This window comes from Delphinus delphis, chromosome 11 (assembly GCF_949987515.2).
Source record: "Delphinus delphis chromosome 11, mDelDel1.2, whole genome shotgun sequence".
NCBI lineage: Eukaryota > Metazoa > Chordata > Mammalia > Artiodactyla > Delphinidae > Delphinus > Delphinus delphis.
The window spans coordinates 68965757-68978071 of NC_082693.1; the positions used below are offsets into that span (position 1 = coordinate 68965757).

General features: G+C 34.3%; 1 protein-coding gene across 1 annotated transcript; it reads right to left on the minus strand.

Annotated features, from left to right (window-relative positions):
* Positions 1–39: 39 nt before the first annotated feature.
* Positions 40–11396, minus strand: MGAT4C (MGAT4 family member C). The gene is made up of 3 exons (XM_060023875.1): positions 11250–11396; positions 5180–5327; positions 40–1349 (listed from the first exon to the last, which is right to left on the minus strand). The coding sequence occupies exons 1-3, from the start codon at positions 11394–11396 to the stop codon at positions 208–210; spliced, it is 1437 nt and encodes a 478-aa protein (XP_059879858.1). The 3' UTR covers positions 40–207.
* Between the last annotated feature and the right edge of the window lie 919 nt (positions 11397–12315).

The following is a 12315-nucleotide window of genomic DNA, read 5'->3' on the forward strand; positions in this document are numbered from 1 at the left end:
TGTGAACTGATACTCAACTTCAGAAGTTAAATGTGTGTATTAGAGTAAAAGTATGCTGACTATGTGTAAATCAAAACTGCCAAAATGAGTTTTTGAACATCTGATCCATTGTTTTCCCTCCAGAGGATAAAGGGAGCAAAAGAGGAAGGTAGCCAAAAAGGAAACAGGAAGACCTGCTTCAGTAACTGGACATATTGATTTAATTGGCTAAGAAGTCCATATGCTAATACTCCTAATAATCAGCCATTCCTTTTGTGTTTTGGTAACATATATCCTCATACAATGTATATCAAATGGAATTTTTTGATTTACATCAGATACTTCAAAGTTTCCATTTTTGAATTCCCCTAGTCTTATGTAAGTAACACATTGTCTATTTTGTTTAAAATATCTAATATCTCCCCCAACATCTAGGGCTCCATGATGCAAAATGTCATTTTGTCGATCTTCTGTTCCAGTATTCACTTTAATTCTTTTGATTACAATTGGATTTTCAAATATAATTACAAAGACATCTCCTGTTGACGGTGATTTTCCCCAAAAGTATTCATCAACACTACTATAAGCCTTGCTTGCATCATAATTTTCAAAAACACTCATGTTGGTATATAGACTTGCAGGAGGGTTATCTGGGATATCAAATGGCTCCTCTTCAAAATCATCATCCTTCAGCTTATTCTCGGTTCCTTTATATGATGAGTAATAACCCATGTGCTGAAAGAGAGATGGTTTAAAACGAATCACATTTTTCTGAGCCAATAGACCGCGGAAATGAGTTAGTAGCCAATCACAAGGCATTTCTTGATAAAACATTAATAAAAAGTGCGCCAAACGTGGGAGATCATGAGAATGATAAAGTTTTCCAATATAGCCAAGCTTAGAGAATTCAAGGGTTACCCAGTAAGTTCCTACTAGGGATGTAATGACTTTCTTGATGGCAGTAAAGAAATTTTTTGAACAGCGAACATCATCTTCAAGCATTACATAATAGTCTGAAATATTGGCACAAAAATTAAGCAAAAAAGCATAATCTACATTTTGCTTGGAACGAAATCTCACTCTGTCTTCTGGATCATTGTAATTTCTTTTAAGGCCACTCAGGATTGGGTAATATTCCTCTGGAGCATGTATAACCATTAATCTTCCTGCAATAATATGGTGGGCAAATTTCTGTGTAATATCCTGTAACATGACCTCACGCCAGGATGAATTAAAGTCAGCTAGATGAACCACCACTGAAATTTCCTTCAACTCTTCGTAGCTGGATTGCTCAAAAATTGACTTGATTGTCTCAAGTAAATAATTTCCTTTTTTTCGTCTCACTGATGAAAGTCCAATTGTAAGAAACCCTGAACAAAAGAATTCAGAAGGAAGACAAATTAAATGTGAAATTAGGTTTTTTTTTTTTTTTTTTTTTTTTTTGCGATATGCGCGCCTTTCACTGCTGTAGTCTCTCCCGTTGCGGAGCACAGGCTCCAGACGCGCAGGCCCAGCGGCCATGGCTCACGGGCCCAGCCGCTCCGCGGCACATGGGATCTTCCCGGACCGGGGCACGAACCCGTGTCCCCTGCATCAGCAGGCGGACTCTCAACCACTGCGCCACCAGGGAAGCCCTGAAATTAGGTTTTGAATAACATAAAAAAAGATAAAAGTTCTTTTCTCTTTAAGCCTGCTACTCTATTAAGTAAATCTAAGTGAATGATTATATATAGAACATTTTGTCATTAAAGACTTATGCTAAATATATAAAGGTTATAGTACTTTATATATAATTGATATTTTCCATGGAAAAACTGCACCTTAAGCACAATGATGTATGAGCTCTATTGCTTAAACATTTGTTTATGAAATAAGATATATGGTTTAAAGTGTTCTGCAGCTTAATATTCTTATATATGCCCATTAGAGAAGATAGATATTTAAATAACATTGACACTGTTTTTCTTCAAAAAAAAAAAAACTTGCAAAATGAGATAGGAATTCATCCAGTTAAGAATGACAAACTAGTTTCAAATGATGAAAAAGAAAATTAAGGGTCACTCATTCTTTTAATCACCTTTAAGTTTTTCATAGAAAACATGCCATATATTTGCATCTTTCTTTAATCACTGTGATTATCTTGTACCAGAATAATTCATAACTGGACTTCACAATTTTATTTTGAAATTTATCTAGTATGTTAATTAGAATGAAAACAATATCATAAGCTATTTTTGAAAACCTGCATTATTGCTTAAACGTATGATGTATTGTTCTAAGACATAAATATTACTGATTTCTTTTTTTTTAGCTGCCAACACTTAAAGCTTTAGGATATTTTAAAAAATAATCCTTAAGGCCAACTTTTACTAAAAATTCAAAATATCTGGTAACACTGTGTCTTCAATATAGAAAGCAACATTTATCTTGGGCCAGGTAAAGTTATATCCTCAAGACAGGCCATGTTTTCTCCAATTTACTATAGAACTCACCAGGTTCACTCTCATCCTGTAACTATAGGTGTCTAGATTTTCCATCTCGGTTTTAATGGGTTTTGTCATCAACTATAAGACTGAACCATCAGGCGTGGTTGTGCTCCTACCAGACATTGTCTGGATGTACCACAGCTTTCTTATCCATTTATCTACTGAAGGACATCTTGGCTGCTTCCAAGTTTTTACAATTGTGAATAAAACTGCTATAAACATCCATGTGCAGGTTTTTGTGTGACATAAGTTTTCAACTCCTTTGGGTAAATAACAAGGGATGTGCTTGCTAGATCATGTCATAAGGGTATCTCTAGTTTTGGAAGAAACTGCCAAACTCTCTTCCAAAGGGGCTGTACCATTTTGCATTCGCACCAACAACAGAGGAGATTTCATGTTGCTCCACATCCTTGCCAGCATTTGGTGTTATCAATGTTTTGCACTTTGTTCATTCTAAAAGGTGTTTAGTGCTATCTGATTGTTTTAATTTGTACTTCCCTGATGATACATGATGTAGAACATTTTTGAATATGTTTTTCTGACATCTGTGTATATTCTTTGATAAAATATCTGTTAATGGACCAAAGACCTTAACAAAGACCTTAACAGATATTTCAACTGATTTCTTTATTGTAAAACACATTTTGTAGTAATTTTGTCTGGTGAAATTTTTATTCAGATATTTGAAACCTAAAATTAGAAATTAGATATTTTTAGAGAATAAAATAAAACCCTGTGAAATGGCAGTTCACCTCTGAGAAGCGTTAGATGTCTTCTAATTAAAATGTTTTCACTTTTTAAAGCTCTCATTCTCACCATGACTCAGAACTGAATAAAATTTCAGAGCCACCATTTGGAAAATAGGGAAATGTTTATATTCACCAAGATCACTGTTTCAAGACAGATACCTACATGATTTGATTTGCGTGATACTGAAAAAGCCCCTTCCAAGAAAAATCTTTTTTACTAGTCTATTAGAGAGGTAGAAATTTACATGTTTCATTGAAATACCTGGGCTTACGATCCTGTCTTCTACTGAAAAGCTAACATGTTATCTGTTACAATTTAACTCAAGAGACCAGCCCTCATTAATACTCAATAACAGCCAATACTTATAGAATACTTTCTACATAAAAGGCAGAAGTCTGAGTATTTTACATGTAATATGCATCTTGAATATTCAAAACAGTCTTTTGAGATAGCTTTGCACTTATCAACATTCCTGTTTTATAGATAAGGAAACTAAGTCACAGTGAGATGAGGAAACTCGTGCAAGGTGTAATACCTAGTAAGTAGTGTGTAAGAGCAGTAGACATTTGAAATGGAAGAAAGAAAGATCTAAAGAAAGCTGAATTGTTACAATTTCCTCAACCTGCTGATCACAAACTCATTTGCATAAACACTTCTTAACAGGGAACTCAATTTTTGTGGTCTCCACACGATCTACTAAGAAGTTCATGATATCATGGTGTATCACGTATTCTAAAACTCATATTTTTCACACAGATATATTTTAAAATCAGGTTGTATATCACAACTGATGGCATCTTACAACTTAAAACTGATAATGCTTATACTTTCTTAGTGGTACATCAATTAGATCATGACACTTTCAGTAATCTATAATGTCTTGAAATCCATGAAATGTAGTATGTTACTTCTTGGATCCAAAGTGTCTATAGTGGATTGAATAGTTTCCTCCAAAATTTCATGTCTACTTGGAACTTCAGACTGTGACCTCATTTGGAAATAGTCTTTGAAGATGTAATTAGTTGAGGATCTCGAGATGAAATCGTATCGGATTCAGATTACGCCCTAAATTCAATGACTAGTGTCCTTATAAAAATAGGAGAGGACACAGAGAGACAAGAGAGACAAAGGGACGAAGGCCATGTGAAGATAGTGGCAGTGATTGCAGTTTTGTTGCCACAAACTAAGGATGCCAAGAGCGACCAGAAACTGAAAGAGGCAAGGAAGGATTCCCCCCTACACGGAATGTGGTGCTGCCAGCACCTTGGTTTCAGACTTCTGGCTTCCAGAAACAAGAGAGAATAAATTTCTGTTGTTTTAAACCACCTAGTTTGTGATATTTGTTATGGTATCTTAGGAAACAAATATAATGACTTTCACTACTTCAAGCTGGTGGCATGTAATAAAAAACAAACCAATGTTTGAAACTGTATTACTATGGGAATAATTTGGGTTTTTTTGGCGGTACGCGGGCCTCTCACTGTTGTGGCCTCTCCCGTTGTAGAGCACAGGCTCCGGACGTGCAGGCTCAGCGGCCATGGCTCACGGGCCTAGCCGCTCCGCGGCATGTGGGATCTTCCTGGACCGGGGCACGAACCCGTGTCCCCTGCATCGGCAGGCGGACTCTCAACCACTGCGCCACCACGGTAGCCCAGGCATAATTATTTTTAAAAGCTAACTTTAAAAATGTTAAGTTAATTGATTTTTCCTAATCTCTCTACATGGTACTATAGCAAACTGTTAAAAAGTTCATGTCACAATTAAGCATTTAATTTTTTTGTTGTTATTAATGGAATTGGATCGGTGAATAATTGCAATTTGTGAAGAAACACTGAACTATTTCCCAAAGAATATTTTATATTAGTAAAACCCATAAACTTTTATTGTTATACAAATGAAGAAAGTTATCATTTTAAAACAAAATATTTTATTGTTCTTGATTTTAAAAGTCTAAGGATACTTACGCTTTCTTTGTAAAGGCATGACAGCTAAGAAGCGATAGGTGACATTGATGGCTCCTGAAAAATTAGATAAATCTTTGAAAGTATGCACATAGCGTTCTGGATTCAGTTGATGTGTAGATGTTTCCCTTACAAGTTGTTTGTCTCCTTCCTGAATGCCAAGAAGAAGGCAGAGAAAACAAATAAATAATAGATGGTCATGGATTAAATAAACTTTCTCCTTACACAATAAATATATGGGTCTGATACATAATATGGGTATTATATAAATCTCAGTTACTGGCACCACAAGCTGTAGATAATTATCTTTACCCTGAATTCCTACCTAGAGTCTCTGTTCCAGTTATATTCCACTTTTTATACTATGCTTACAATTGCTTTTCTACAGCATACATCAATAGTGGCATTCTCTTGATAATAATAAAACATTCTCTTGATAATAATAAAAAAAATCTCTATTTGAAACTCTCACTGCCTTCATGTTAAAATTCAAATTCTTCACAATAATTTAAGGATCTTAAAACTTGACAGTAATCTCTTTTACAGTTTCATGTAAAGCTAATTTTCACTAGATTCCCCATATTTCAGTCATATTAAACTATTTACTCTTCTTCAAGCCCTTTCAAATAAAAGACCACACATTATTTCTATGATTTTGAAATTTTAGGAATGATTAGGAGGATGCAGCAGTGAACATAACAGTTGGAGTCTGGATAAATTATTAATCAAAAAATTTTAGTCAGTCACTTATGTGGCCACTATAATTGAAGGCTGTTGAGAATGGACAGACCTGGTCCTTGTGACATGGCAGTATTTTTTTCAAATGTCTTCAAGATAACTCAATTAGGATACATTTGTACAAAGTCTTCAAGGAAATGTCTTTAGACCTTATACTAGTCTTTTCCATGATGTTTTCTTGTGGGTGTAGAGGGGGAGGGGGAGTATTCCGACGGAGGTGAAGTTTGGTCCTTTTTTATTTAAGACCCTCATTATCGATCTGATACTGGAATTATGTCATTCAATCTTCAGGATGGTTTATATTCAAGAAAACGTTCATATTCAGCTTTAAAAATATCCTGTCAATCAGTAATTGCTTTGTTTTATCTCTCTTTAATATAAGTTCAGTTGTAGATTTTGATTATCTAATCACCATTGATCAAGCCTCTATTGGTTATACATTACTAGCAAAATGACTTGCTTGGCTTTTGTATATGGTTTAGTACCACTGGTAGAATATTAGGGCAACTAATTAGGAAGAAACGTTTCTTTTTTGGCAAAGTGTCTATTGTGCTGTGTGAGTTATATGGATATTTCTACTGTTCAGTATAAGAATGGCAGGTCAGGCATGGGCATGCCATTAAAACTACAGAGAAAGTGAATGCATTAAATAAACTTGGTCCTCATGTTTTCGGCTGTGGTCAATAAAACTTTAATCAATTAAACCTTGTTCTAAAATATTAGAAAGGATTCAAATACAAACTTTACCTCAACTGGAACATTCACTACTTTGTGTCAAATTTAAATATAAATGGAAAAGTTGACTACCTCAAACTTTTAAATCTATGGCAGGGCTGAAATTGTCTTAGAATAAAAATTGAGAGTAGTGAACCCTGACTGGGAAGAGCTATCAACCTGGTCCTTGATAAATGAAGATTCATTCTGAATATCTCTTCTGTATATTCAATTATGTTTATGACCCTATAGTTGCTCTTTAATACTGTATTTCTATATTTTAAATTGACTTGATGATTTAGACAAAGAAAAAATACTTTAGTCTGATTTATAATGTATTTGCCATCTGTAAAATTATAGAGTTTCAAAATACATGATATTAAACTTAGGAAGCTAGTTTTCTTATAAATGTACTCATTGAATATCCATTGAATTCTGATTATTTTAAATTCATTGCACATAAGTATTTTCATCTTTGTATTTCTGAAAACGTAAAAAACATCATGCAAGTTTTAAAATGAACAAGTTTAGGATTTCTAAAAGGTAACCAGAGACTCAGTTCTGCATCAGCTACTTTAATAGTAATGTAATGGTGTACACAGTCAATAGGGTATAGAAGAAATATCTATAAAAATCACAGTAGTCACAACACTGAATTGATTTTACCATTCTGGTCTTATGTGATATCACATTCTAACAGGATACTGAATATCTCTTTAAGAATTATATCGTGAACACGTAAAAATCCAGACTTTTTCTGTGATAAGACAGAGTACATTCATCCTGTTTCAAGGACATAACAGAATATAAAATGAAATGAAACTTACATGAAAGCACTTAATTAAATTCTCAAGAACAGGTTTCTTTACACTTTTCAGCATAAATAAATCATACAACTTGCACCTGAGTCTGTCTTGTTGGCTGCTTTCCAGAAACATCTATCTGAACAGCCGGGCTCTCCCTGGATACCTTCTTTCTGTAGCTACTATGCTGTAGTGTATTTCTCAGTGATAAGACAAAGCTTTATGACAATCATTTTCTGGATAGGAAGGCAATTCAATGGACTAGCTACAGACTAAATATATACCCTGGTGGCTACTTTGAAGATGCTCACAGCCGAGAGGCTAAGTTGATTGGATATGCAGTGTCTCTTCTACTTAGTTTGCCTTGTAATACTATTTGTCTCTTACACTGAACTTGGCTTTCTTTCCCACTGAAAGGCACATATGCCCCTAACAAGTAAGCAATACACTAAACTGTTACATGCCCAGATTTGGGGGCCACTGATAGATTTTCTAGCAAGAAGAGTAGAATAGATGTGCTAAATAACTCCAGAGACCTTACTACTGTAATTGTTTATCTAATTTCTCTGAATTATAACCATTATTTCCCCCTGATTTAAGAAAAACAGAAAAAGGGGCTTCCCTGGTGGCGCAGTGGTTGAGAGTCCGCCTGCCAATGCAGGGGACACAGGTTCGTGCCCCGGTCCGGGAAGATCCCGCATGCCGCGGAGCGGCTAGGCCCGTGAGCCATGGCCGCTAAGCCTGCGTGTCCGGAGCCTGTGCTCCGCAACGGGAGAGGCCACAACAGTGAGAGGCCCGCGTACCGCAAAAAAAAAAAAGAAAGAAAAAATGAAAAACAGAAAAAGAACAACCTGCTAATGTCTCTGCTTAGAAAATTGCATGCATTGTGATATTTTGGAGTCAAGAAAGAAAATCAAGTCAGATAATTTTAGGAAAACTGAACAAGCACAGATAAAAGGGTTGAAAAGGGACAAGTATTAAAAAGAAACTGCATTATATCCTAGTAGGAGGCCAGTTTTCCATGGTTATTAAACATTTTTAGAAGAACAATTTTAATTTTACACAAATGATTTAATAAATATTTCAAATATTTATATATATTAAGCCTTGGGATAAAATTTAGCTCAAAATGCAATTTAGGTAAAAAACATCATCTAGTAAACAGTGAAAATTTAAACTAATAAAAATATTGTCATTGAATTGTCAATATGGGGGTATGCCTGTATTTAAAAACCCTTTTAACTCACTTTTTCTAACTTAATATAAGTATTTAAAAATAATTTCAATTTTTAAAGCTAAGAAGCAAACAATCTCTTCTCTGAACCTGGGATGATTTGCAAATTTGATTAGATATATGGCTAATGTAGCAAGAAAATTTACATTGAGAAAGTACTCTTTAGTAAGAGCTACTTCATTAAATCACACTTTTTAATTAGGTGGCTAGGACCTATGTTTAGATAGAAATACATAAAGAGAACAATAGTGTTTGACTTTCATATGGATATACGCTCTATTAATTCTTACACATTTTATAGTGAAATTGAAGCTGTTCTATTCCAAAAAGACATAAGGATTTTTGCTGCATACAATACTCTTTTGTCTACTTAAAGTTAAATATTGAAATTTCACTTGAAAGTGTCTTATATGCATCATTATTGAATACAACAAGCATCCTGCCAACACCATGTTTTTGATTTACAAGATGTGATATACTTCTACCAGTACATACAGATGCAAGAAATAAATTTTTATCACAAAATTAAATCATTAATCAAGAGCTCCTCTATGATCTTTAATTCTATTAATTAAAAAATAGCTGGCTCGGGCTTCCCTGGTGGCACAGTGGTTGAGAATCTGCTTGCCAATGCAGGGGACACGGGTTCGAGCCCTGGTCTGGGAAGATCCCACATGCTGCGGAGCAACTGGGCCCGTGAGCCACAACTACTGAGCCTGCGCGTCTGGAGCCTGTGCTCCGCAACAAGAGAGGCCGCGACAGTGAGAGGCCCGCGCACCGCGATGAAGAGCGGTCCCCCGCTTGCCGCAACTAGAGAAAGCCCTAGCACAGAAACGAAGAGCCAACTCAGCCAAAAATAAATAAATAAATTTATAAAAAAGAAAAATAGCTGGATCACCTGGGCCTTGCTCTACTGTCCTTAAATTTCATAAACCTAATAACCAGTTTAAAAAAATCTAAAATGCATATCATTAGTAAGTTTCTCCAGTTTGCTATGTTTACCTAAATCATGCCTAGTCAAATTCTATTAACTGTGCTAACTTCAGTATTATGAATTGACTAAGGATGATAGAATGAAGAGTCCACAAGATTAAGAGCTATACTTGAAAGTAAAGGCTTAGGCAGAGTCAAGATCTAGGAATCTGACAGAATTTTGCCATCAAAGAACAATGCTAACGGAAGCAAGATGCCTTACAGAAGACTTCCTAAGAGGATCTGCACAAACTTAGATCATGTGGTTGGCTCATAGGATATATTTAGAATAGTATCTGGCAAATAGTAGGTAGTTACCAAATCATGTTCAATTAATAAAACATTTTACTAGGAAATGCTCTTTGTAGTTATTGTCAGATTCTCTCTAGCTAAGAAATTAATTGAAACTTTTAGCATGCTTGTATGATAGAATGTATTTTCAGGTCCTCTATCTGTCCAAAGGCTTTGATTTTCTGAAATATGTGAACAGGAATAATTGCATAAAGATTAGAATTTTCCCAGATATCTTAAGCTCAATTCAGATAGAAAAAGTGAATTACTCTCCATATTACTTTCATATTACTCTCATCAGACATGAAATTATATAATTATAACAAAAATGAATAATAGAAACAATTTGAGTTCTCACAATTAGTCAGAATGTGTCCTTTTGCATACTTTCATAATTCACTTAAAATTCATTCATAAATTATCTACTAATTTTACCATTTTTAAACTATTGAATAGCTTTCACATAATATTATCTTTAGTTCTTAAGGATCTATATTACTTTTCAGTGACCATAAATGTATAACGTGGTGGTCATTTAGTGTTATTCCAAATCCAAATGAGATGTCACACATTGTAATAAAATGTTCCTTCTTAACAAAATAGCACAATTAGTATCACTAATTAGACAATGAGATTTAAAAATTTTTGATAATATAGAAAAGTAGAGACAGTAAGGAGTAACACCTTTAAGCAAATTTTGTTTATTCTATTTACAGCAGACCCTTGAACAACACAGGTTTTAACTGCGCAGTTCCACTTATAAGTGGATTTTTTTCCAGTAAATACGTAATACACTACACAACCTGAGGTTGGCTGAATCTGCTGATGCAGAAGTGTGGATATGGAGAGCCGACTGTAAAGTTACACCCAGATTTTTCTGAGTGCCTGGAGGGTCAGTGCCCTTAAAACCCACATTGTTAAACAGTCAACTGTATTTCAAATTAAAGCTCACAAATTACAATGATTTTATGCAGTATTAATTCAGATAGGGATGATAGCTAACTTATTTGGAATTAGAGATACATATTTGAACCACTATATATATATATATATATATACACACACACACATATATATATACACACATATATATATATATATATGGCATTAAAGAAAACATTGCAACATAAACCAAAACAATTATAATGTTGGTAATATATAATTAATATAAAAAGCAGCTAGATAGGAAATATACATGTTATAATTTTACTTAAACTAAGGCTATTTCAATAGCCTGGGACTGAAGTTAGGTTACAAGTGGACTGTCTGGTTCAACTTAGGCTTTATTCTGAACAAAAAATAATCAACCTCCAAGACTTACCATAACATAGCTATCTTCAATGTACAAGTTCATAAACAGAAGGAAAATGACAAGAACTCCCAAGAATGAGACCGTAGAACGTTTTCGCAGGCATCGCATTTTATCTAGTGTATCAAAAATATGTTTCACTTGGTGAAATTTAAACATTCTCTCCTGTAGAAAAGAGGCACAAAATTATTAACAATTAATTTTGTATGCAAATATTTCTTCATCGTATCAGTCAAATCCAGGCCTTTATAAAATCTCACTATTCAAATCTTGGAACCAAAATTGTTTCCAATTTCATAATAAATTTGGCACAGGCTATTAATACATTAACAGAAGGATAATGCAGTGGTTTATATTGATGTAAAGTAAGTAAAAATGAAAAGCACAGTTATTTCTGAACAAATAAACATTGGTAACAATAATGTAAGAAAATAATACTTCTTTGATGAGAAAGAATACAAATTAAAGAGAAAAGCAAACATTAAGGTAACATCTACCTCCTCATATTATAATGTAATGAAAATGAAAGAAACTAGAAGTATGGGCCTAATAGTGATCTCAGAGTAGGTGCACTGAAAAGAGTGATGGGGAGAAAATCTGGGTGAAAGAAAGAGAAGTGACAAAGGAAGTGAAAGTTTTGGGGGTGAGTCCACACATATATTTGAGTTATAATTGCTTTATTTTTCCAGTAATTCTTGCTAAATCAAAGTAAATCCTGGAGTGGCATATCGACATTGCCTTGCTTGATCTACTACCTAGAAGTCTGGAAGTTTATAATGATTTATGGACTACAAAAAGGCAAAAGTGGAGTCAGCAAGATTAGTGGAGGCCTAATGATTTTCCATTTCACTCTTCTACATTTTGTGATCTGCTTCATCATTTTGTGATTTGTAAATGAATTACAAATTCATCTAGATTACCATTTTTTTAAAAATATAAATATCTGGGATGATCAAAAGACCAGTGGAATCATATTTTGTCAAAAATCAACTATAATCTGGAAATCGTGCCTTGTTATGTACTAAGTCTCCCTGGGCTCAGCTTTAGGATGAAGTATTTATGGGCCTAAAGAACTTCA